The 27,630-nt window shown below is 41.8% G+C and overlaps 1 protein-coding gene across 2 annotated transcripts in view; it reads right to left on the reverse strand.

Moving 5' to 3' along the window:
- The window catches only part of Raver2 (ribonucleoprotein, PTB binding 2), a 68,954-nt gene that overhangs the window by 4,188 nt on the left and 37,136 nt on the right, over positions 1 to 27,630 (reverse strand). Inside the window, exons 4-11 of one of the 2 annotated variants that reach the window (XM_042683715.1) lie at positions 26,396 to 26,587; positions 19,289 to 19,415; positions 17,062 to 17,147; positions 13,771 to 13,875; positions 13,509 to 13,620; positions 10,308 to 10,555; positions 9,009 to 9,120; positions 5,239 to 5,375 (exon numbers count right to left, since the gene is read on the reverse strand). In XM_042683715.1, coding sequence (XP_042539649.1) covers positions 5,239 to 5,375; positions 9,009 to 9,120; positions 10,308 to 10,555; positions 13,509 to 13,620; positions 13,771 to 13,875; positions 17,062 to 17,147; positions 19,289 to 19,415; positions 26,396 to 26,587 — 1,119 coding nt within the window. Of the gene's footprint in view, positions 1 to 5,238; positions 5,376 to 9,008; positions 9,121 to 10,307; positions 10,574 to 13,508; positions 13,621 to 13,770; positions 13,876 to 17,061; positions 17,148 to 19,288; positions 19,416 to 26,395; positions 26,588 to 27,630 lie in introns of both variants that reach the window. The other variant, XM_042683713.1, reaches the window with a different exon arrangement.

The raw sequence follows: 27,630 nt of genomic DNA on the forward strand, positions 1-27,630 counted from the left end.
ATCCACTAGCAAACACGGGCATACCTTCACTTGCAATCCATTCTGCAAGTGAGATTTTCCAAAGATAAGGGAGTGGTGTTAAACCCCTTGCTGGGGCCCACGACACCCACAACCCTCACTACTACTCCTGGTTACTGCACATTCTGTCACTTCCAGTGTAAGGCCTGGTGCCTGAGGGGTGATGCGTAGGACTGCTCGGAGTTCAGCGCTCTGGGGGACAAGTGCACACTCCCAGCTAACTGACTTGGGCTTTCCTCCTCAAACCTCTTAACACACCACTCACATTCACTCCTAGCTGGTTTGCCTTTGAGCCACCAAGGAGAGAGAAATCCAGAGATGTGGTGAGCCACCTCTGGTCTCTGTGCTTATTTCCTCAGTCTTCCAGCAGGAACTCAGTGGCTCTCACATTGTCTCTGCGTACCTCTCCTTTACCTCCAGGCTTGTATGAGGAATGAGGAGCATTCCCATTTCCACGGATGCACCTCAGACTTACAACCAAAACAACCCCATTCCTGATCCCAAGACCTATTCCACCTCCTTTCCATCTCAATCAGTGACAATTCCTTTTTTTTTTTTTTTCTAAACCCAAAATCCTTGTGCCAGTAAATTCTGGTATCTCACACATCTATAATAACCCTACTGAGGAGGCTTAAGAGCTCAGGTTCAGAGCCAGCCAGGGCAGGAAAGTCTATGAACCTCTTACCTCCAATGAACCAACAAAAAACCACAAGAGGAGCTATGGCTCAAGTGGTAGAGTGTCAGCCTTGAATGAAAAAGCAAAGTGAGAGCATGAGGCAGGCCATAAGTTTTAAGCCCCAGTACACACACACACACACACACACACACACACACACACACACACACTGAGGCAGGTCCTAAGTTTTAAGCCCCAGTACACACACACACACACACACACACTGAGGCAGGTCCTAAGTTTTAAGCCCCAGTACACACACACACACACACACACACACACACACACACTGAGGCAGGCCCTAAGTTTTAAGCCCCAGTACACACACACACACACACACACACACACACACACACACACACACACACAATGAGGCAGGCCATAAGTTTTAAGCCCCAGTACACACACACACACACACATACACACACACACACTGAGGCAGGTCCTAAGTTTTAAGCCCCAGTACACACACACACACACACACACACACACACACACACACACTTGGGCTTATCCTGCCGTGTCTCCTCTCCTACATTTATGATATGCTGCTGTCTACACCTTCCAACAACAACTGCCAGCTAGTCACTGCTGACCACCTCCACCTGTCTCTCCAACCCCAGGTCCCATCATTTTTACTTGGATAACATCTAAGCAGCTTCCTGAGCTTGCCATGTTCAGCATTTATTGGTTAGAGTAAAAACCAAAGTCCAGGCAAGTGCCTAAAAGACGCCACTACTCTCCACTGTGACTCCCTCATTTCCCTTTTGCACTCCTGCCCCAAAGCTCCCTGGCAGCTCCTCTGGCATGCCAGCATGTCTGCCTCGGGGCCTCTGTGCTCGCCAGTCCTCTCTCCAGAGTATCCTTCACCACCTTGCACATGGCATATTCCCCAAACTTCTTATCTTTGCCCAGAGGTCAAGTGCACAACGATCCTGCCCTTCACCATGTTTAATCTGCAAAGCTTTGCATTTATCATTACAGATTTTACCATTTTTCCTACTTCCTCCTAACTCCTCCCTGCATGTGCATTCCATTGAAATAAGAGAGCGCTTTGTTCTCTGCAATATACCTTGTGCCTACAACACTGCCTGTTAAGAAGCAGGCACTCAGTAAATACGGGCCAAATCAATACCTGTCACAAATGGTTCCTCTACCTGTGTATTTCCCCATGTGACTGCTTCTGATATGGCAGAAGCCAGCACCGCACTGCACACTGGCTGGGAAGCAAAGGTGTGCTCCTGGCTTTGCCACTCCCTCCCTCTTAGGACTTCCTCTCTCCCTCACCCCCACCAAAAGGTATGGTTATCACATTTAAAAAGTGAAATGATTGGGGCTGGGAAGGTGGCTCAGTGGTAGAGCGCTTGCCTTGCATGCATGAGGCCCTGGGTTCGATTCCTCAGCCCCACATAAGCAAAAAGAAAAAAGCTGGAAGTGGTGCTGTGGCTCAAGTGGTAGAACGCTAGCCTTGAGCTGAGGGACAGCGCCCAGGCCCAGAGTTCAGGCCCCACGACCGGACCCCCCCCCCCACAAAAAAAGTGAAATGATCAAGCTGGGAATATGGCCTAGCATGCATGAAGCCCTGGGTTCAATTCCTCAGTACCACATAAATAGAAAAAGCTGGAAGTGGCGCTGTGGCTCAAGTGTTAAGAGTGCTAGCCTTGAGCACAGAGAGGCTCAGGGACAGTACCTAGGCCCCGAATTCAAGCTCCAGGACTGGCAAAAAATATCACCTCACAAGTTTAGTGGCCACACAAGGCTTTATAAATGACAGATTTAATAGTACAAATAAGTCTATGGCATTCATGCATGTCTCAGGATTTTGTCACTGCAGGATGTGCTTTTCTCCCCTTTAGAGCCACTAGATGGCAGCATTGCCCTCTAGAAGAAGGGGCCAGGCACCTTCCAGCCTTGTTCATTTTTGTTCCACTCTCTTCTCCCATTCTGTGATGATTTTCTTGGGGAGACAACTTCCTGGCAGGAATGACCTGCAGCCAGAGTAACGCAGGAGTACACCACACAAATGGGCAGCAGTGACCTTATAGAATCAGGGTTTAAACAGAACAGCCGAACTAATTCTTCCACTTATGGCTAGTGCTACATCACTTGAGCCATGCCTCCTGGCCAACTAATTTTTTTCTATATTATTGAAACAGATAACTAAAGCTGAAAAAATGATGAGAATAAATATTGGCCTATTTTAATCTACTTTAATAAAAGGAGGCAGAGAAAACTGGTTTGTCAAATTATAATTAGATGTTAGATTTGGTCATTAAGTATTTAGTAAATTGATTCAAAGCCTTCTATAAAAGACTGGCATTTCAAACCATTTGTACATTCACATTAATACAGGATTTCAGACTGTGATGCCATTCTTCTAGAGAAAACGTAAATTATTTCTAACTTAAATTTTCTCAGTCACAGTTAAAGTATTTAAGGCATGCAGTTTTTACACAGATAAACTGAACATTGCAATCAAAATCTGAGTTGTAGTTAAGTGGAGAAATGGTAGTATCCATTTAAAACTGATTTCTAATTCAAGCTTACTTTAACTTGTCTGGTATTAAGAGAGAGAGAGAGAGAGAGAGAGAGAGAGAGAGAGAGAGTGTGTGTGTGTGTGTGTGTGTGTGTGTGTGTTCTGGGGCTTGCACTCAGGGCCTGGAAACTGTTCCTGAACTTTTGCACTCAAAGCTAGCACTCTACCACTTAAGCCACAGCTCCACTTCCAGTGTTTTGGTAGTTAACTGGAGAGAGAAGTTTCGTGGAGTTTCCTGCTTGGGTTGGCTTCAAATCATGATATTCAGATCTCAGCCTCTTGAGTAGCTAAGATTACAAGCGTGAGTTTTCAATAGACACTCTGAAGATTTCTGAAACATGAATAAAAATGGCTTAACACAATGGCCTAACAAATTAAGACTTGTTTGAAAAAAGCTCAAGAGTCTTGCCAGGTGCTGATGGCTCATGCCTGTTATCCTAGCTACTCAGAAGACCTCAGGGTTCTAGGCCAGGCCAGGCAAGAAAGTCCATGAGACTCTCCTGTCTCCAATTATCCACAAAAACAAAAACAAAGACAAAAACTGCACAAGTGGAGCTGTGGTTCAAGTGCTAGAGTGCTAGACTTGAGCAAAACAGCTCAAAAGACAGTGCCCGGAGTTCAAACCCCAAGACAGCACAAAACAAGACTCAGAGTCCAATATCTGCAAGGTTGTGTGTCTCAATGTGATTCCAGGGCATTTCCTCATTCCTACAAGAATTCCTGCACCTGTTAAGTTACCTCCCTCCACCTGTAAATCATCTTCCTCTGGCCCTGAATAACTACCATCTACTTACTTTTTTTTTTGCCAGTCCTGGCACTTGAACTCAGGACCTGAGCACTGTCCCTGAGATTCTTTTGCTCAAGGCTAGTACTCTATCACTTGAGACACAGCGCCACTTCCAGCTTTTTCTATTTATGTGGTACTGAGGAACCCAGGGCTTCATGCATGCAAGGCAAGCACTCTACCACTAAATCACATTCCCAGCCCCCATCTACTTAACTTTTTCCATGGATTTGCGTGCTGTGCACATTTCATAAAGTGGCATCATGTATGGAGCCTGCGTTACTTTATTATGCTTAAAAGATTCATTCATGTTGTAAGTGTGGATTAGATCTTCATTTCTTTTATGGCTAAATAATATTCTATCATATGGATAATTTGTTAACTGACAGACATTTAGGCTTTCACATTTGGCTCTTAGGAATAATTATAAGCAAACTGTTGTGTGAGTTTGTGTGTGGACACTGGTTTTTCATTCTCTTGAGTTCTACCTGAAAACAGCAAAATGGATATATCTAAGTCAACACAACGTGTCTTTTGAATACTCTGTATCTGTCAGTTCTATGGCATTTTATATACAAAACTTGAGCATCCACAGATTTTGGCCTACACCAGGGTCCTAGAGCAAATCCCCTCTTGACTGTGAGTGGATTTTGGCTGAATTTTGATGTTGTTGATCAACTAGTTTTCAAGTTTGTATAGTAGAGCCTGTAAAAATGACCATGTCCTCCATCTAAAAGCAACCATGAGCTGAGGCATTTCCTTGGGGTCCTCAGGTCTACACTTGTATAAAAGGGAAGACAGCAGTCTCTGCTTTGTCAGATAATACTCAATCAGGTAACCACATAGGCCTCTGTTGGAACTGCTCATGTCTTTCAGTGCAGCTCCACAGCACCACAGAAAGTGTGTAGTGAGTGGACATGGCTATATCCAATAAAGTTTTCTTTCCAAAGGCAGACAGTGAGCTGGGTGTCATCTGTGGGCTCTATGTAGTTTATGACCACTCGTATGAACAATGAGAGGTAAATATCTGGTGTAAAATCATAGGTAGCAGTCTCTTGAACCTATTCCTAGATTTCAAATGCAGAGCAAGAAACCCCATATGCTGACCTGTGCAAGCTGACATTCTTCTGATCACATGAAAGCAAAGCTAATTTCATCTCCATGGAACTCAGTCCAAGGATGTGCTACATGTCACCCTGAGCTGATGACATCTTCATCACTTACCTGGGCATAATCACCGAAAGGTGGGGAATAGGCAATGCACTTCTCCAGTGCGTGCTGAGACTCACTTCCCTGAGAGATTGCATCCAGAATGCTGTGTGCGATTCCAGTCTTAGGAAGGGGGGTTTTACTTGCAGCGGCTGAAGGCAAAATCAGCACAATTTAGGTTTTCATAAATTACAAACAGAATGCTAAACTCACTCAGCGTATTTTCAAACAGAACACAAATTTTAGTTTGCCTATAGTCCCCAGAAGAAATTATATATAATATTGGGGTTCTTTTCTTTCTTCCTTCCTTTTTTTTTGCCACTCCTGGGGTTTGAACTCAAGGCCTGGGTGCTGTCCCTGAGCGTTTTTTTTGCTCAAGATTCATGCTTTACCACTTCTTAAGCCACACTTCCACTTCTGCCTTTGCTTTGCTTTTCCTTCTTCCCTTACCTTCCTCCTTCTTTTCTTTCTTCTTCCCCTCCCTCTTTCTTTCTTTCTTTCTTTCTTGTAGTTTATTTGCAGATAAGAGTCTCACAAGACTTTGCTGCCCAGGCTGAAATCTGAGCATCAGATCTGAGCTAGGACTGAGTAGGACTATAGTACGTTTGTGCTACTGGCCCCCAGCATATTGTTTCATTCTTTTGGAACAATTGAAAGTGGAAGCTTGCCTTATTGGTAAATAATTATGATAGAAACAGTTAAAAAACAATTAAAGAGTTGGGTGATGGTAGCTCACGTCTGTAATCCTAGCTACTCAGGAGGTTGAGATCTGAGGATCATGGTTCAAAGCCAGCCCGGGCAGGAAAGTCTGTGAGATTCTTATCTCCAGTAAACCACAAGAAAACCAGAAGTGGTGCTGTGGCTCAAATGGTAGAGTGTTCGCCTTAAGCCAAAGAGCTCAGGGACAACTCCCAGGCTCAGAGTTCAAGTCCTACCACCGACAAAAAAACAAACAAAAACCACTCAAAGACACATTTTCAAACAAGACACATAAAATATGAATTAAATTCCTGCTAATACAATCATTGGCATAATGAAATTTTAGATCAGGTCAATATATTACAGGTATATTAAAACATATTGAATTTTTCTGGCTTTAAAAAATTAATTTTTGGAGCCTGGGAAGGTGGCTCAGTGGTAGAGTGCTTGCCTTGCATGCATGAGGCCCTGGATTTGATTCCTCAGTACCACATAAGCAGAAAAAGCCAAAAATGGTGCTGTAGCTCTAGTGGTACAGTTCTAGCCTTGAGCTGAAGAGCTCAGGGACAGCTCCCAGGCCCAGAGTTCAGGCCCCATGACCAACAAAAAATAAATAAATAAATAATAAAATAATTTTTTGGGCTTAAGAAGATGGTACAAAAATATAGCAGAACTTATATATCTAAATGATACTCGGCTTTAATCCTTTTCATTCAATCCTATTTTTTCCCATAACTAACAGCTCAGAATTTCTTTCTCCAGATTAACTTACACGTTTACAAAGTCAAATATGTGCATGGAAGAATATGTAGCTTTAAATACCCACAGATGGAATCATCTGATGTATATCCTGGCTTTTCCTCCTTAAAATATGCTTAAGTTTACCAAAACATTATAGTGTTATACAGTCTTTTTCTGCTGATCACCAAAGTTGTGGTGACTTTTGTGCCTGGGTGGTGCTCTGTCGAATTTGTTGAAACTAGATTTGAATGAATAGTAGATTTACAGTGACTGATTGAAGGCCAGCAGGCGGGTGGGGGCTTAAAAAAAAAGCAAATAAAAATCTAATTTCTGCTAATTAGTACTCATAGGCTTTTCAGGAATCCAAATACTTTGGATATATTAGGTTACTTAGGGGTTTGTAATCCTGGTTTAGCAAAGCAATTCTCTTTTTTGGGAGGTAACTAAGATATTTACTAAATTACTATAATGTGCTGCAAATTTGTAAACTTCATTTATTCTCTTTCTCAGGTAGAGATGTAATTTCTGACAGGCTTTTACAAATACTGAAAAGACTTAGCAAGTCCTCTTTGTTCCTTTAAAGATCTCTGGAGACTTCTAAGACCTTTTGGATTTGAACACGGCCAACTTACTGAGGGAGAAGGACATTCAGGGGCTTCTCAAAAATCATTAAGTTTCAAGTCCTGGTTATTATTTAATATTTTCACAAAATGCCTCATGTTGTTTTGAACAGATACAAAAATCATTTTTTACATTCAATAAGCATCTTAAGTATTATGAAGACTAGAAAGCAGGATGGCAAGTCAGCTATGAAGTGGATCAGAGGGGCGTGTCCTCTACCCCCACCCCGGCCCTAGTGATACTGATGGGCTATTTTCATGTCAGTCTGCAGTGAAGGGCAGGGCTCTGGGCTTGGGCTGCCGTGGGCACACTCCTGATGTGCTGGTAAGCCTTCTCCCAGTTTCCCTACGTTAGACCCATCCAGTGCAGGGGAGGGGCCTCATCCAGCTGTTCTGCTGCCACTCCAAGACGGCAGAGTAACTATTTCCAGGATGTTTGAAGTCAGGTATTTTAGAGCCTCTATCAAACCATAGTGCTTTAATTTTTGATTTTTACTTTTTTTTTTTTTTTTTTTTTGCCAGTCCTGGGGCTTAAACCGAGGACCTGGGTGTCACCTCTAAATTTTTTGTTCAGGGCTAGCATTCTACCACTTGAGCCACAGTTCCACTTCTGACTTTTTGGTGGTTAACCAGAGATAAGAGTCTCACAGACTTTCCTGCCTGGGCTGAGTTCAAACCATGATCCTCAGATCTCAGACTCTTCAGTAGCTAGGATTACAGGCATGAATCACTGGCACCTGGTTAGGACAGTGCTTTTCAAATTTCTATGATTTTAGTCTGATCCAGATGGATACACGGATATAATATATATATGCAGCCCTGCCCCATGTTCACTTATTCATTTAAATATACTTTCCTACCTCTTCCTCACACCATTAACAACAGCCACAACAGAAATAGTCCCTCGAGGATGTATTTCCACATCCTGCTTTAACTGTTCTCCAGCTTCCGTTTTTAATTTCTCCGAGATCTCTTCTGGAGCGGTGGAGGCCAAACACACCACTGCCTTTTGGTCAAGCATAGCTCACTTATCTAACAGCCCCTCCCGCTTCCTGAGTTCTGAGATGGACAGAGCTCAGTGTGAGCGACCCGCCTCCAACCCTGGTGCTGCAGTGGCTGCACTTACAGCTTCAGGAGTCAAGGCTGGCTCAGCATTTTGGCTGGGACCACGGTTGGCATGGGTAGTTATGATGACACAACCTTTAGGATCAAAGGCTACAGACCCTCAGAGAGGAAGGGGTTGCTCCGGTTCCTCGTTCTGGCTTTCTCTCTGGTTCATCGCACCAGCTCAGACACCCCAATGGCACAAGGAGGGTGAGTGGAAGCCCAGCGACCCAGTCCGCTCTAAGTGAGGTCCTGCTCGCAGCCAGCGCCATCCACGGCCAATCTGCGGCACGTAGTAAAACAATCCTCTGTGTGTTGTAAAGAATCACAGAGAACTGTCGAACTGTCCCTTCACCCTCATTATATATTTTCAATCATGACTCAATAATGAATCAATGAAATAATTTTATTTTTAATAAAAATACTATTAAAGATCTTGCCCCTCTACATTCTAGGAGTCTTCACTTTCATCAATTTCTTTTTCATTTTAAGGAGTAGGTTTGTGATTTAGGGAATAATTTGGTCAGTGGACACTATTTGTTTCCACTGAGATTTTAAAAGCTAAGTAAAGTCACTGTGCACAGCGCTCAGAGCAAGTGCAAGGTGACAGCCCTCACTCACACGGTAAGCACACGCTGGGGAGCACACTCGCCAGGTTCAGATACGGATTTTTACTGAGCCGGACTTCTTTTGGAGGTTCCCCCAGGAGCGAAGTCTGGGTCTTAGCAGCAGTCTACAGTCAAAAACAAAAGATGGGGTGCTTCATAAGAGGCAGAGGAAATAGAGGGGTGAATATGATAAGATTACATGTATGCATGGTCGTCAAAGTGAAATCCCTTGTTTACACAATTAATATATACTGTTCAACTAATAAACCCTACTTAAGAGGTTAGCATAAATTTAGAATGAAGAAAGAATAGGGAAACACATTTTTCAATACATCTGGTTTAGTGTGACTTAAAACTCGAGGAACCTAATCGATAACATAGACTTGTGAAATACTTATGAATATTTATTTACTTTTATTTTCACCTGTTAATATTTTTCCTATTAAAAAAATTAACATTCTAGACCTAGAACTGTGAACTGAAATAGGAGGGAAGGTGTCCTGTACAATGTTCACACTTGAAACAGAAAGAACTCATCTTTACCAGAAAACACAATGCAACCTAGACCTCATTTCTACAATAAAGGTATTAACATGAGTTACTAAGACTTTTTATTTCATATGATATAGCAAAAGCAAATCATATTTATCTCTGGTACTAAAAGTAATAGCCAGCTAAAAATAAATGAGTTTAGCAAACGACAAAAGCCAGGAGTAAGGGCTTGGGTCTGGCTCACAAGACAGAGCGCTGCAAGTGTTAGGCCCTGAATTCAAAGCCCTGGACTCCACCCTCCCCCACAAAAAATAAGGCCAGAATGGTGTTATAGGCCTATAATGCCAGCTATTCAAGAGGCAAAAACCAAATTTAAGGTTCCTGAACAAAGCTATTAAGACCCTGTCTCAAAAAAGCAAGACCAAAACCAAAATGAAGTATGTTCTGGGAGAATTGCTCAAATGCCTAACATGAACATAGCCCTGTATTTAATTCCCCAGTATGGAAAAAAAAAATTCAACAAAATGAATTCCCAACTCAACATTTTACATAGCAATGCTCAAAATTCACATATCTTGAATATCGATGTGTTTGTTTACTGTATTTTCCTACAACCACGTAGGTGTCATGATTTACAAATTAAGTATATGATTAACTTCCTTTCAAGTTTAGAAACAGTAGGGATTATTTTATGAAGCTTCAAAAATTATACCACCTATAAAACAATCACATTTAGGCTATGGCTAGTATTAGAAATACCCCACTGAGGCTCCTGGAAGCATCTGTACCCATATGAGCCTATGTGTATGTGTTTGCTCACCTCTGGATTTATCTCTGTGCCTTTTGGTTGGCTCTGTTGCTTCTGGTGTCCGGGCAGCAGGCCTCCAGCAGTGAGGTTTGGGAAGCTCTGAAGACAAGGCTGTGACACTGAGAAATTGCCATCTGCTGTTCCCACCGTGGCTGGCTGTTTCTCCTGAGTACCGCCAGGCCCTGGCCCAGCCTGGCCAACACTGTGCTGAGCCGGGAAGAAGGGCAACATGCCCATGCCAGCCGCCACCGCTGTCTGCGCTGGAACCAGAGTGGATGCTGTGTAAACCACAAACGCAAAGGCTGTTAGCCAGGCAGCAACAGTCTTTTTGACTTTGTTACATTATAGGTACAAGGTAGAAAAGTCTATTTTGTACCCACTAGAGAACTTTAAAATTCAAATGGTAAGGCTAGGCTTTTAAGTTGGGAGGCTCCTTTGTGAAAAATAAAATCTAAAACAATAACGCTTTCTTACTTTCAGAATGATCTCAATATTATTATATTTTAATTATAAGTATTGTTTATTTACAAGTTTATGTATATTTGGTGATTTAAATTATGTCAGTACCTTAAAAATGCTCGATTTATCTGCTTCCACATTATTTATTTTTAAATTTTTCTTTCTTTTTTTGGTTGTGGGACTTGAACTCAGGGCCTGGGTGCTGTCCCTGAGCCTCTTTGTGCTCAAGGCTAGCTGCTCTACCACTTGAGCCATAACACTATTTCCGGTTTTTAAGTGGTTAACTGGAGATGAGTCTCATTGGGACTGTTCTGCCCGGGCTGGCTTTGAACCTCAATCCTCAGATCTCAGCCTACTAAGTAGCTAGGATTAAGGGCGTGAGCCACTGGCGCCCAGCCAACCTTCTCTCTCTCTCTCTCTCTCTCTCTCTCTCTCTCTCTCTCTCTCTCTCTCTTTCTCTCTCTCCCCTTCCCTTTCTTTCTCCTTCCCTTTCTTTCTCCCTCCTTCCCTTCTCCCCGCCACCCCTTCTTTCTTTCTTTTCTTAATGATACTGAGGTTTGAACTTGATAGGCAGGCACTCTACCAAATAAGCCACGTCCCTGCCCACCTGCTTCCATTCTTTAAAGATAATAAGTTTTTAGTTTTATTAAATCCTTTGACAATAGGCTGGACTGACCCAACACTGGTTGTCTGGCCTCACCTAATAAAAACCAGGGTACCTAGCATCTCTTCTCAACTTAAGTCCAGTGTCTTCCCATTGCTATTTTTCTCCCAGATTTTTTTTTTTTTTTTGGGTCCAGTCGTGGGGCCTGAACTCTGGGCCTGGGCGCTGTCCCTCAGCTCTTCAGCTCAAGGCTAGAGCTCTACCACTTGAGCCACAGCGCCACTTCCGGCTTATTTTGCTTATGTGGTGCTGAGGAATCGAACCCAGGGCCTCAGGCATGCAAGGCAAGGGCTCTACCACTGAGCCACCTTCCCAGCCCCCCAGATGTTTTTTAAGCCTAAAGGTCTGGTTCTTCAACACCAGAATACCAAGACTTTTTTTTTTTTTTTTTTTTTAGGGGAAGGTGGTGGGAAGGAATCAGTATTTGTGCTAGATAAACATTAACACACAAAAGTATAATGCTTTTATTTGCAAGAAATAAAATTCTAAAAGAAATAAAAGTTTTAATGGGAAAATTCATAATTATTTCACTGTTTAAAAATATGTAGGTTGGGCTGGGAAGATGGCTCAGTGGTAGAGTGCTTGCCTTGCATGCATGAGGCCCTGGGTTCAATTCCTTAGCACCACATAAGCAGAAAAAGCCGGAAGTGGCATTGTGGCACAAGTGATAGAGCGCTTGCCTTGAGCTGAAGAGCTGAGGGACAGCACCCAGGCCCAGAGTTCAGGCCCCATAACCAACAACAAAAAAAATTAAAATAAATAAAAATAAAAAATCTGTAGGTCATCTAGGCAGGTGGCAGACATGTAGAGTCCCAGCTATTCTTATTCTGAAGCAGAAGGATGTGAACCCACATATTTCAAAACCAGCCTGCGTAACCCCTCTCAACTAAACAAAAAAATTAAATGGAAAGAGCCTGTGTAACCACTTTAAATCTAAATTATGTCTCACAAATTCACTGACACAAATCTCGCAAATAATTTTGAGCACTAAATGCTTAGAGATAGCTTCTTAAGTTCTTTTATCTTTTTAGTAAGAAGATTACTTAAACATTGAATTTTCAGTACTTTTCAAAGAGCACAAACTATAGCAAGGCTTATTTAACATAAGTTATGATAAACACTTGCATCGCTTTTAGTCATAGAAAGTTCAAGTTTTTGGAAGGACAGGCTCTTTAATGTCCTAAAAATATCTTGATTCAACCTTCGCCCAATCAATTTCAATGTCAGAACTGCCTGAATTACTCATTGAGCACAAGTGTGAAGACAGTTCCCTATATTTGGCTGACTTTTAAATTACTGATGACACTAGGTTTCCACTAAGCATGTCCATGTCTAACAGACTTTCAAAATCACATTCCAGTAAGAAGTAAAGCTATACTCCTGTCTTCAGATATTAATAATAATAATAATAATAATGCCTCCTTTGCCATGTGCTGAGTATTATCTACACTACATATACAATGTTTTCTGTACTAATTTTAAAATGATTCAAGTAAGTAAACTTTTCTTGCAAGTGCTAGTTATTCCTTTTATAAAAAGCTGAGGCGAGAGTGAAATGGATGTGTGCATCTGCTGTCTGGATCTTCACCTCATGCTGCTGGGAGCTGCATGAAAGATTAAAGCATATCCAGCAGGGGCTGTCTTATGTTGGCATGGAAGCAGACCCATCAATAACTTATCAATATTAAATAGAGGGAAGTCAAGAGGGCTCCTGAAATTTGAAATGTCTACGATAGCTCAAAATGGACCCTCCTATAAATAAATGCAGAATATAGGTAAATAGTCTTGTTTATTTCTGTGCTAGTTCTAGGACTTGCACTCATGGCCTGTGAAATACCTTTCAGCTTTTTTTTCCTCAAGGCTAGCTCTCTACCATCTAGTCACAGCTCCACTTCTGGCTTTTTGCTGGCTAATTAGAGATAAGAATCTCACTGACTTTTCTGCCTGGGCTAGCTCTGAACCACAACCCTTGGATCTCAGTCTTCTGCACAGCTAGGATTACAGGCCTCAGCCATTGGAGCCCAGCAATAAACTACCTTTAAATCTCCAGCCTGAGCGGGACTGACTTTTGGCAAATACCCATCACTTACTTTTGCGTGCCTCTCCGTGATGTGCCAGCTCTGCCTTCAGAGGAAGTGCAGGCCCCAGCCCTAGAGTGCTGGGCAGGACCATAATCGGGGGCTCTCCAAGTAAGCCAGGCTTCTGCAAGAGGAGGAGGAAACAAAGTAAGGCTCTGCCCTTGGCTGACAGCTACAGCCATACACAGAGGACACACATGAAATGCACAAGCTGATCACCAGCCGGATTCCAGAAAAGGAACCGACTCATTCCAAAAGAAAATGTGATACTTACATTATTAGTAGGGATATTCTCAAACTTCATTAATTGTTGTTGTGCCAGAGATATGTGAGTCAGATTCTGAAGGAATACGTTAGAAGTACTACCCATAACTGAGCTCTGTGAACGTGACAAAACAGTAAGTTGGTTTAATTTTGAAAAGCTATCGTGTTCATCTTAAAATTCAGTTCTCCAATGGATCTGAGTAGAAGCCACAGTGTTATGTGATACCCCTTTTCCTACTTTCGGCAGGGCTGTTTCATTTTCTCAAGAATACACAAGAAGTGGCCATGCCATCATGAGAGCAACTCCACCTCTGCCCCTGCTGTCCTTTTCCTCTCTCCCCCTGATGACACTGACATTATACTCACATGCTTGCCAATACTCACTCACTCAGCGAAGATGTACTGAGCAGCTCCTATTTGTCAGGTACTACGTTGTATACCGAGAAATTTAAGACAATGATTGGGCCTCATGGATCTTACAGTCCCCCAGAAAAAGTGAGATTTTAATTACAAAAATATGTTAGATTGCCAGACATTGGTGGCTCATGCCTGTAATCCTCGCTACTAAGGAAGCTGAGATCTGAGGATCATAGATCAAAGTCAGCCCAGGAGGCAAAGTAAGTCTACAAGACTCTTAATTAACCACCAAAAAGCCAGGAGTGGAGCTGTGGTTCACGTGGTAGAACACTAGCCTTGAGCAGCCCAAGCCCTGAGTTCAAACCCTAAGACTGGCACCAAAACAAACAAAGCTTACAAAAAATATGTAAGATTACAAATGGCAATTGCATGAGGAACAAGCAAGAGACTATGCAAATGCTGGAGCACTCTAGCAGAGCCTGGAAGATAGGAGGGCAGTTTCCTTGAGGACCGAGCTCAGGTGCTAAGATCTGAAGGCTGGAAGAGGTGAGTGAGGTATGGGCAGTTAGGGCTGTGGGGTGAGGTGCTACAGACAGCTCAGACATCAGGAGGGGACTGAGCAGGAGAGAACCAGATCCCGGGAACAGCAGACAATGAGCTTAGGAAACAGAAGGACCCACCTGCACAAGCTTTCAAAGCAAGCTTAAAATGTACCTGATTTTTCTCCTAACACAAAGCGAATATTATCAATACTAACTCTACGCCTGTACCCCAATTCATACTCTCCATACTTAATTGTAATCACTGTTTCATGTCTGTTTTCCCAATGAATGTGCTGTGGGACACTGGGTCATCAGTGATGAGCAGAGTATAGTATATGTGCTAATTCACAATAACAGTATGCTGAGGGAATGAATGAATAGAGATGTCATCAGTCCTGTCAGGACTGTGAGGATAAAAAAATAAAAGCTGGGCTTAGGACCACATGTTCATTTACCCAACCCTATACAAGCACTTACGCCATTTCTTTTTTTTTTTTTTTTTTGGGGGGGGGGTCCGGTCGTGGGGCCTGAACTCTGGGCCTGGGCGCTGTCCCTCAGCTCTTCAGCTCAAGGCTAGCGCTGTACCACTTGAGCCACAGCGCCACTTCCAGCTTTTTTTCTGCTTATGTGGTGTTGAGGAATCGAACCTAGGGCCTCAGGCATGCAAGGCAAGCGCTCTACCACTGAACTACCTTCCCAGCCCCTATACAAGCACTTACTATATAACAGCTTTGCCTTTTAATCAGTACTATGGATTCTTAAAGAATTTCAAAGTAATACTTATTTCATTATGTTTGTCTCCAATATCATGCACATATTTGAAATATTTTTAAATGGTAAGAAAAATATTCCTTACTCTCAAGAGTATATGAATTTTTATAATACTTAATTTCAAGAATTATTCTTTATTTATTTGTTTCTATAAAAATGTTTGGAGGGTGACAGCAGTCCTGAGTTTAATCTCAAGGTCACAAGCTTGCTAAGCAAGCACTTTACTATTATAGCTGGGCCCCCAGCCCCTTTTGCCATTGATTGTTTTTGAAGGAGGGCTTTATTCTTGGAAAGCTGGTAAATTACATAGTCCCTGTGAGTTGATTAACTCTTGGAATGCTGCGTCATTCTTGTCTTTTGGGGTGTCCTGGTGTAGGCTGGATGTTGGAACATTTGGTTTGAAGGTCAATTTGTTTCACTAGTCTTTTTTAGTTCAGTGTTTCATTTTTTTTTAAAGTTTTGTTTCTGCTGAGGCAGAGTCTTACTGTGTACTCAAGACTGATCTGAACCCATGATCCTTGTTTTCCTTAAAAATTTTTAATTTTTTAAAATTGTTATTATAAAAGTGATGTTATTATAAAAGTTATTAAAAAGTGATACAGTTACATAAGTCAGGAAAAGAGGACATCTTTTTGGACAATGCTACCCCTTTCCTTGCTCTTTCCCGGTTTGGTTCAGTCCATTTTTTTTTACATTTTTTTTTATTATTATCTCTTTAAGTAGTTGTACAAAGACGTTCCCATTCTATAAAACAGTATATGAGCACAAGGTGTCTGACAACGTTGTCGCCCATCCCTCCTAACCCATCTCTTCTCTCGTTTTTTTTCTAATTGAGGTTAGGTGATTACATAAATTTCACATAATTCACAGCATTGTGGAACGTGATCTTTTTTTAAAAATTAGGTGCTTCCTTCCCCTTGTCACTAGGAAGAGCAGCACATGCCACCGTACCCAGCCACGGGCTGAGGTTGTGTATGGCAAGCGTTTTTGCCTTCAAACCAAGATCTCCAGTTATCTACCTCCCAAATAGCGGAGTAATACATCTGAGCCATGCTGCCTGGCTTATAAATGTAGTTAAGACTACATAAGCTTGTTTTGCACTATCTATCCATTATCTAGCAAAAAGATACATTAAAAATAAATACCATGAAACAGACCTCTTTCCTTCTTAAGACCCTACAAATCGGAGTCAACATAATTACCATGCTATTTTGATTAACTTAACTGGATCTGATATACTCATATGTGATATATTGCAGTTGTATTTATTAAGGATATACTTTAAAAGCAAAATACTAGCTGGGTGCTGGTGGCTCACACCTGTAATCCTAGCTACTCAGGAGGCTGAGATCTGAGGATCACAGTTCAATGCCAGACTGGACAGGAAAGTCAGTGAGACTCTCATCTCCAATTAACCACACCAAAACCGGAAGTGGCACTGTGGCTCAAGTGGTAGAGCGCTCACCTTCAGCTGAAGAGCTGAGGGACAGCGCCCAGGCTCAGAGTTGAGGCCCACGACCAACAAATAGTAAAAAGCAAAATACTCAAGTAACTGCTAAGAACTCTGTGGGTTGAGAATGAGCACGTGGCCGTGGCCTGGCGCTACAGCCCACCACGGTGCCTTGACATACCTGATGTGCTTTACTCAGGTGCAAAAACGCAGGGGAGACGGATGGGTTTACCAGGTGGGACAGGCCGTGAGGTGTTCCCAGAACTGCTTGGGGAAAACAAAAGAAAAAGTTAACCAACGGACATGCGAAATTAACAGCAAAATAAGCTCCAAGACATTTCTTTAAACTTTCAGCAAATTCATCAGCCGTTTGGTGACATACCAATCTTTGGTTCACTGGTTAAAAGTGTCAGGCCACTTCCCTTACAATTCAACTCTGGAATTAGCAGAATTAACTCTTGAAATTGGATTACTTTCTGCCATCACTGTGAAACACTAAACTTAGGCTAATTCTTCTCTAGCCCCTAATGCAATAAAACAAGTTCAATCTTTTCATAAGTTCAGAACTAATTAAACCCACTGAATTTTGCTCAGTGTTTTGTTTTGTTTTTGTTTTGTGTGTGTGCAGTTCCTGGGGCTTGACTTCAGGGCCTGGGTCCTGTCCCTGAGCATGTTTTGCTCAAGGTTAGCACTCTTACTACTTGAGCTTACAGTTCCACTTCCAGCTTTATGGTAGTTAATTTGATATAAGTCTCATGGACTTTCCTTCCTGGGTTGGCTTTGAACTGTAATTCTCAGATCTCAGCCTCCTGCCTAGCTAGGAGTACAGGTATGAGCCACCTGTGCCTGGACAGTGCTTTCTTGGGGGAAAGGAGGATGCTATGAGAAGATAGTGGAAAGACATGATCCCTGTTCTTAGAAATCTCCTGCAGGGGCTGGGAAGGTGGCTCAGTGGTAGAGGGCTTGCCTTGCATGCATGAAGCCCTGGGTTTGATTCCTCAGCACCACATACACAGAATAAGCTGGTTGTGGCTCAAGTGGTAGAGCACTAGCCTTGAGCTGAAGAGCTGAGGGACAGCACCCAGGCTCAGAGTTCAGGCCCCACCACCAACAAAAAAAAGAAAGAAACCTCCTGAAAAAATAATCTATGCACACGGAAATATTTACACACTAAAAACAAAAGACATAACAACAACACTAGGCAGAGAAAGAGGAATAAAGGATAAGCATATTCTATTCAAATCTAAGAGTTTAAATATCAGAGTTCATTTCAGAAGAGAATAAGATAGAAAATACATGAAAATATTTCACCTAAGTATTATGAAGCAGATGGAAATAGTCATACATACAAAATTACACATATATAATTTACAAAAATATTCACAGTTCCAGAGAAGGAACTGGTAAAAGCTTTTCATAATGAACAAGTAGCAAAATTGAAAAAATAAAAACAGTGCCAAGCATGGTGACACAGGCCTGTAATCCTAGCACTCCGGAGGCGAAGACAAATGTATTAACTGAAATATGGTAGATTCAAGGGAGACTTCAAATAGTGTAATTCCTTAGAAAGCCAAAATCAAAGTAGTAAAATAAAACACCAGGAAGCAAGTACTCAGAAGGGGTATGGTGGGGCAAGGGGAGAAAGGTAAACAAATGAAGAGGAGATAATGAAGACCAGTGTCCAATGTTTATCCTACAAAATTAAGAAAGTGAGGGAAGGATAGATAGGGGAAGGATGGGTGAAGAATGCTGAAAGGGGTGACACGGATAAGATGCATGGTATCTGTGAACTCTTTGTTAAAAAGCACCTCCTTTAAATGTACACATTATCCTGCCCATGTAATTGTAACCCCTCTGTACAGTATGTTCTCAAATAAAATAAAATTAAATTAAAAAAAAAAAAAAAGCACCTCCTTTGTACAACTACTTCAAGATAATTTTTTTAAAAGGATCATGGATTCAAGATCAGTCTTGAGTAAACACTGAGACTCTGCCTCAACAAAAACAAAACAATAAAAAAAACTAAACTAAAAGGGACTAGTGAAACAAATTGACCTGGAAACCAAATGTTCCCGCATCTGAGCCTACACCAGGATACCTCAGATGACAAGAACGATCCAAGAAGTGGTATGGTAATGTTTACTTGGTTTCGAATCATGCCAATGAAGAAGCTAGGTTTAAGGTTTAGTATTTAATCTGTATTAATGGTAAACAAAATAGGAAACACGTAAGCAGATTGTAATTTACAAAAAGCAGTCAAAATACACTGCTGTCTCAGATATCTGATTAGAAATTAAAAATGTTATTTATTTGTGGTTTTTAGCATGTGAACCTGTTTTCCACATTCCACACATACGGTGGCCCAATCAGCTTCGCCCCAGTGTTGTGGGTTAATGAGGACTCCTTACCTGGTTTGACGGCTCGTCCACACAGCTGCGGCTGCAGAAGAACTTGTAACATGGCGGGGTTGTTTAAACTTCTCATAATTTGTACAGGATTAGGCTCTGGAAGTAATCCCTTTTGATTACTGTGTGTCTTCCATGAATACAGCAACGAACATTAGAACAAGCGTGGATACAAAAGACAGCATTTTAAAGGTTTTCCCCTAGCAATTCTCATGCATCAAAGATCTATTTTCTGACTAACACAACTTGAACTAGTTGTTTGCTTTCTATCCAGCTTTTAAGTTAATTGAGCTGTTCTATTTTACATATGACATGAAATCTTCATGAATGTCAATTAAATGTCATTTGTTTTCACAAAGACTCACATCTAGGGGAGCAAATCTCTTCACAATAGGCACATAAGAGGGTAACAAGGAAAATCTGACACAATATGTATCTTCAAAACTACACAAGAGCCTTACTATACTGTTGATCTGAAGACTAATAATGTAGGTTGTCTTGCAAATAATTTTTATATTGCAAATCTAATACAAAACTAAAATAAGCTGACTTTGTACACAGGTAATTGGATATAACTATTTGGTTTTAAAAATAACTAGCCTCAGATCCTTATATATCACCCTGCACCAGAATCAACTCCAAATGGATCAAAGACCTTGAACTCAAAGCAGACACTCTGAAAACATTATAGGATGGAATAGGAGAAACCCTGGGTCTCCTTGGCTCAGGCCGAAATTTTCTGAATAGAGACCCGGAAACACAACAAATCAAAGAAAGGTTGGACAAATGGGATTGTATAAGGTTGCAGAGCTTCTGCAGGGCAAATGACATAGCTAGCAAGATCAATAGAAAGCCCACGGACTGGGAGAAGATCTTTACTAGCCATACAACGGACAAGGGTCTCATATCTAAAATATACTTGGAACTCAAAAAATTAAACCACCCAACAACAAATCCTCAAAGAAACAACTGCCCAATAAGTAAGTGGGCGAAAGACTTAAAGAGAAGCTTCTCTGAAGAAGAAAGAAGGATGGCCAATAGACACATGAAGAAATGTTCAACATCCCTAGCCATAAAAGAAATGCAAATCAAAACAACATTGAGATATCACCTCACTCCAGTTAGAACAGCAAAAATCAAGAACTCTAACAACAACAGATGCTGGAGGGGATGTGGACAGAAAGGAACCTTACTTCATTGTTGGTGGGAATGTAAACTTGTTCAACCACTTTGGAAAGCAGTATGGAGGTTCCTCAAAAGACTTCACATAGAACTCCCCTATGACCCAGCAATCCCAATTTTGAGCATTTACCCTAATGTTTACAAACAAGACCACACTAAAGCTACCAGCACAACTATGTTTATTGCAGCATTATTTACCATAGCTAAGATATGGAACCAACCCAGATGCCCCTCAATAGATGAATGGATCAAGAAAATGTGATATATATACACAATGGAATTCTATGCCTCCATCAGAAAGAATGACATTGCCCCATTTGTTAGGAAATGGAAAGGCTTGGAAAAAATTATATTAAGTGAAGTAAGCCAGGCCCAAAGAAACATAGGTCCCATGGTTTCCCTTATTTGCAATATCTAGTATAGGTATGAGTCAAGCGGAAAAAGTCAGAGAATGTGATGTTAGGAAAACGAACCCTCAAATATGTATTTTAATGTTTTTGTTTCTTTCATGCATGTGTTTCTAACGCATTTATAAGATTATTTCTTGGTTGCTTTGTATGTCCCTCCCCCACAGTGTAACCCCCACTTTCACTATATTTGATGTCAGTATAACATGTGGAGGAGATGGGGACAAACAAGTCGTTTAAGGATTCAGGTGGACCTGTTGCAACAATGAGAAGTACAAAATGTCATGTCAAAACCAGCTTTACAATGTTGGAGGGGAGAGGAGGGGGGGTATGATTGGGTGGGGGGGAGGGGGGAGGGTGGGAAGGGAGGTGAAGGGTAAACAAAGGAGGAGGCTGCAATGCTTGGTAAGAAATGTATGCATTATCCTGACCATGTAATTGTAACCCCTCTGTACAGTATGTTCTCAAATAAAATAAAATTAAATTAAAAAAAAAAAAAAAACTAGCCTCGGGCTGGGAAGGTGGCTCAGTGGTAGAGTGCTTGCCTTGCATGCATGAGGCCCTGGGTTCGATTCCTCAGCACCACATAAGCAATAAGAAAAAAAGCCAGAAGTGGCTCAAGTGGTAGAGCGCTAGCCTTGAGCTGAGGGACAGCGCCCAGGCCCAGGGTTTAGGCCCCACGACCGGACCCAAAAAACAAAACAAAACTAGCCTGATCTATGAAGATCTATAACAATAGAAACGAAAAACACGAAACTTCTAGTAATGAGAAAATGGAGACTTGACAAGGAAATCTGGCTCTCTCAATCTAGACACTGAAACTGAAAGGGAAAAAAGATGACTCTGAGAAACTGCCATAAACCTGATTATAAAACAGCAACAAATCCTTGGGGGGAGAGAAGGTGTGCAGGGGACCAGAACGGTTGCAGGAGAGAGCCTGGAGCCACACAGGGCAATTCAAGGAAGAGCTCTGAGTTCACAACTGAGATCTTTCCTCTACATTGCCTTCAGGGGGCCTGGCTCTCCTGGTCAGACAAACAAGGCAGAAAAACAGCAGCAAGGCCCAGTGACAGCCATAGAATAGAGGAATTAGTCCGGGGGACATGCAAGCTCAGGGACAGTGAGAAGCAGATACGTAAGATATGGGCAGGGCAGTCTCTGGGAGACTCCTATCTCCAATAAACCACTCAGAAAAAGCTCTAAGTAGCACTGTGGCTCAAGTGATAAAGTGCTAGCTTTGAGCAAAAGAAGCTCAGGTCAGTATCTAGGCCTTGAGTTCAAGCCTCAGGACCAACAACAAAAAAAGCTGGGCTGGAGGTATGACTCAAGTAGTAGAGTGCCAGCTATGCAAGCAACTGATATAAGCATGAGGCAGAGTTCATTCAAACCCTAGTACCAAAAAATGTTTTGTATTAAAATCCCATAGAAAACATCACATAGAAGGATAGCAGTATGTGTATATTTTGCACTTCATAACTTATTTTGAAGATTAAGAAAAACTGAAGATGTTCCACTGTTGCTGCTAGGTAGGTAGCCACGAAGTGGTCTGTGTGTCAGTCTAAGTGAGGACTTAGAACTGCTAGAGCAGTTCTCATTAAAGAATGTGGATCAATGGGGAGGTGGAGAAGGAAAGGGATAGTAGAAGAAAAACAAAAGAGGGGGTAACAATGCTCGACAAGAAATGCACTCATTACCTTAATTAAGTAACTGTAACCTCTCTGTACAGCATCTTTACAATAAAATAATTTTTTTTTTAATGTGGAGCAAGAGAGCAGCCTACCCAGTATGGGGATGGGAAGAATAACTCACATCACAGCGGAGGATGGATTAGAAGAAGACTAGTAACTGAGGGACCACATTGGGAGTGGTTCTAGTCTCACTGGTAAGAAAAGATGAGACTCTTGTATAAAATAAAAGACTGATATGGCCACAAGGACCTGCGATTTTTGAAGCAGAACTGAAAAGATTTGATATTTTTCCTACAAGCAGATCTGGGTATGGCTAAGGGAGAACATGACTGACTAAGTGGATGGCACACAGAGTTTAAGGTTGATTATATATATAACTTAGGACCTGGAAAAGCACGCCTCTGGGAAAATAATTTCCTTTGGAAATGTTGAAACAATGTCTTTAACAGGAGGTTAGGAGGTCTAATCTATTCTAACCAATCACTTGAAATATTAGCGGATATATACATGTGAGTTACTATTAATAGGCAATAACTGAACAATGAAGAGCATCTGCGAGGAAGAAGGAGAAAGAGGAAATACAGAAGCCTGCTGGTACTATGCTAGGTGAAGGAAACAAGTTAGGGCAAAAACAGAAGCAGCAGAAGAACACCACCACTGTGGCAGAATTCATGGTAGTCGTTTTCATATTTTTATTTATATTCATTTGTTGCATAGAGGGTTTCATTGTAAGATTTCCATAGATGCCTACAATGTACTCTGGACGTTGAGAATGTTTTTTTTTTTCATATTTTACTTTGTAGTGAGACAGTATCTCCCTTTTAGCTGAGGCTGGACTGGACTGGCTATGCAGCCCAGGATGGTAATCCTTCTGCCCCTTTCTCTTCAGTGGTGAGCCCTGGTGATCCTCCTACGTCTGCCTTCCAAGTGCTGGGATGATAGGCATTTACTACATGACCATAGTAGAGTCCTTTTTTTTTTATTGTGAAAATACCATACAGAGGGGTTACAATTACATGGGCAAGATAATGAGACATTTCTTATCAAGCATTGTTGCCGCTCCTTTGTTTCCCCTTCCCATCTCTTCCCGGCCCTTTCCGCTCCCCCCCCCACCCAATCCTCCCCCCACCCCCATAGAAGAGTCTTAAGAGTACCAAGATCAAATAATGAAAGACTGAAGAAGGCCAGGTATGAGTGGCTCACACCTGTAATCCTAGCTACTCAGGAGGCTGAGATCTGAGGATTGCCATTCAAAGCTACCCTGGGCAGGAAAGTCTATGAGACTCTTATCTCCAATTAGTTACCCAAAAGCTACGTGTAGAGCTGTGGCTCAAGTGGCAGAACACAAGCTTTGAACAAAAAAAAAGGGCTCAAGGACAGTGCCTAGACCCTGACTTCAAGCCCCAGGACTGGCACCAAAACAAGACTGAAGAATACCCATTAGATATGAATACTAAAAAATCTCCGCTAATCTCCATGACAGTATAGTCACTTTAGTAGCAAAGGCAGAAACTATAATGCATGAGTTAGGCTGACAAGGAAATGGGTAAGAAATGAGAATAATGAATGGGACTCAACTTTTTTGAGAAATTCTGATTGTATAGTTGTAAAGAACAATATCTGGAGAAGTCTCTCTCAATAACAACAAGAAAAATCTATATTTAATGAAATAGTATGCAATGATGAAAAGAGTCAAGATAGTACAAAAAGCAGACATATAAGTCTCTAGGACTTATAACTGATCAAAAAAAAAACCCAGATTCAATAATAATTTATACCTATAAATAGTATTCCTCCTCCTCCTCCTACTTGCAGGGCATCTTCCCCAAGTGAGGACCATCACCTATAACACTTCTAATGATGAGGCTGTACTATGGAGCAGGAATGATGGTTTCATGTCAACAAGATTGCTCCTCTCTGGGCTCCCTCTCAGAAGCAGAACCAAGACAATAAACAACCATGTCACCCTTTGCCCAGAGCTGCTTAACTAAGCAGACTTCTCTTCCCTCCCCCAATTCTTCTTCTAAAACTCATGCCTGTGCCCCAAAGATGGGCTGAAATGCTTACTTTGTGTTCCCATGCCATCTTAATCACTTTCCTTTACCACTGCTTGTCTCCTTATTTGGCATATTGGGCTAAGTGGCTGGACCTGGGATGTGAGACCCCTAGAGACAGACCTCTGACCTGGGACTCTGGTTACAGAGGCTCTGCTTCCTGCAAGAGAGCAGGGATCTCTAATAAACAGCAGTGAATTCTGACAGCTCTCACTATGAATGAAGCCAGCACCAAGTAAGTACTTGTGGAATGAATGGTATTAATCAAAGAAGGAAGCCAGAAATAAGAAAAATTGCTTGAATGAATCTAACATGTAGCCTTCAGTCTCTATAAAGTAGAACCCATGATCATGTGACAGAAAGAAGGACAGAAGCAGGAACAGGGTGCAGATTTTAGACACTGCTGTGGGAAATGCCAAAGACCAGACGAGTGACAAGCTGCAGGTTGCTGGGCCAGCGCTCAACAGATGCCATTCCTAGGCATTGACACCCACTTGCTTATTTGTCTCCATGAGAAGTTAGTGCCCTGACTTTGGAAGTAGGTGGTGACTGGAATGGATTCAGAATTGTAAACTCCACAATCCAACAGAGACAGCTTAGCCAGAGGAACTGAAGTTGATGGGGAACCATGGCTAAAGTAGTGAATTATAGAATGGTGAAAGAAGTTGTAAGGAGACGGCTAAGAGAAGACAGGCTGTAGGATCAGAAGCGAGATGAGAGAAGAGAAGGAGGAGGGTAGAGATGGAAGTGAGGGCAAACAGCCATGTCCTGTCTGATCCCCTATCCTCTACCTTCCTCTCTCTGTACCTCATCTACAAGTCAGTTTCGGACTACTCTCACCATGGCTTGCCTTGTTTATATATTTTATTAGCTCTCCATTTCTTATCAAATCCAGTTTAATTTCCCTGGGTATGCCAGTCTCCCCTGCTGACATCAACCTCCCACCTTCCCATACTTATCTCTGAGTAGTTGTCCAAGCTGATCGCTTACAAGCACATAAACCAGCTCAGACCACTGCTCGAGCTGTCTGCTTTACTGAGTCACTACGCAGTCTCCCTCCTCACAGTTGTCAGATTTAGCAAATCAAAATACAGGCTGCTCAGTTAAACTGGGAGTTCAGATAAACAATGAATGATTTGTTAACACGAGTGTCTCATGAAAAAAAATCTGTATTTGGCAATCTTATCCTCTACCCATCCACATATGCCATTGTTTAATGCCACACTCAAATGTGTCACCTGCTTCATGAAGTCTTCCCCAGTTTTTCAAAAGTGTATCTCGCCCTTCATTAAGTCAAAAGTTATTTGCTATGGCTGAGGGCTGAGGTAAAAGCCCTCTGCATAGAGTCCCGTCTTTGGGGCTTCAGGACAGAGACGTGGAGAGGGAGAAGTCGACGGTGATAATAAAGAGGGAAGCACTGTATGAGCTGAATGGAGACACACGCCTTTCTTAACTCATACTTAGGAATATTTCTGAAAACATCCAATACAGGCACAATACACTCAAAACTCACAGCAGAAGGGCAACTCCAACATTTACTGAACAAATAAACTTCCTTCACAGAACTTCGCAAGACGAATACATTTTTACTAAATACGATTTCTTTCTCTGTAACAACTTCTGGCTTGATCTTACAAAGACATCATCAATTTTCAGAGAGGATGAATTCAAATATAATAATGGTTCAATGGATAATCCATGACTTTAGATAGAAAGCCTAGATGAAGATAGTCTTAGGAGTTTCCTATAACTTTAAGGAACAGACCAAATTGCACTTACCACACGCTGGGCCGCTATCAGTGCTGCTAAGGTGCTTCGCCCTGGCGCTCCTGGGGCACAGAAGGACACCTGGACTCTGCCCCCGCTGACGGTCATGCCATCTGCCACTTGCTGGGCTTCCTCAGCCTGCTCTGCAGAGTGATACTCAACCACTGCAAAGCCACCGACGTAACTACCTTCATCCTGGGCAAGCTGACACCACATATGTTATTACAAGGAAATTCTGCAAGTGACTCAGAACACTAGTGACAACTAGTTACAACAAATTGTTTCCAAGTTCAAGAACAAGTAGATCTGAGCCTGATAGTTATGACCATAATGCTTTCTTTCTCCATGAAAACAGAAGGCTATAGGATGCTTGGACAGACTCCATAGATCCTTCTCTATCGTCAGGAAAATAGAAAAGGATCTATTGAGTCTCATTCTAATTTTTTTATAACTTATTTCAACAGTCAATTCCCAAATGATAACAGTTCCCTACACAATCAGAAATATGTATGATTGGGGATTTATGAGAAAACATGAGGACTCAATAATTAAAACTTTCTTTTAAACAAAATGTACAAGTTACAGAGAATGAATTGTATTGGACGACAGAGAAAAATTTCTGGCCCACATACTGATGTAAAACAAGAATTATCAGGGCTGAGAAGGTGGCTCAGTGGTAGAGTGCTTACATGCATGGATTCGATTCCTAGCACCACATAAACAGAAAAAGCCAGAAATGGCGCTGTGGCTCAAGTGGTAGAGTGCTAGCCTTGAGCTGAAGAGCTGAGGGACAGAGGCCAGGCCCAGAGTTAAGTCCCCACGACCAAACAAAAAACAAAAAGCAAAAACAAACACAAACAAACAAAAATAAACAAACAAGAATTATCAGAAGTAGACAGGTGAGAGAAAACACATTCAACTTGTATTGCAAAATCTGAGGCAGATTCCCAGAATCTACACAAGTGTACCAAAGTGAAAATGGTGCCCAGGTTTCTTAAAATACCATACTCAACCTTGAGTTCTGAGTAAATTGTGCTTGCAGGACTAGTCCCACATCTGTAGGAGGGTACCAGGGGATGTCAATATCCAGTAAACACTGGCTCCAAGAGAAGAAAACAATAAGACACTACAATATCTTCAAGTTTCACAAACATATGAGCTATCTTCCATACGTGTATACTGCAAAGCGTGTCTTTAAGAAGACATACAACTCTTCTGTGTGGGTTGGCATCTTATACATTGATTTT

This window comes from Dipodomys spectabilis, unplaced genomic scaffold, assembly GCF_019054845.1.
Source record: "Dipodomys spectabilis isolate Male_0828 unplaced genomic scaffold, ASM1905484v1 ptg000002l, whole genome shotgun sequence".
Lineage (NCBI taxonomy): Eukaryota > Metazoa > Chordata > Mammalia > Rodentia > Heteromyidae > Dipodomys > Dipodomys spectabilis.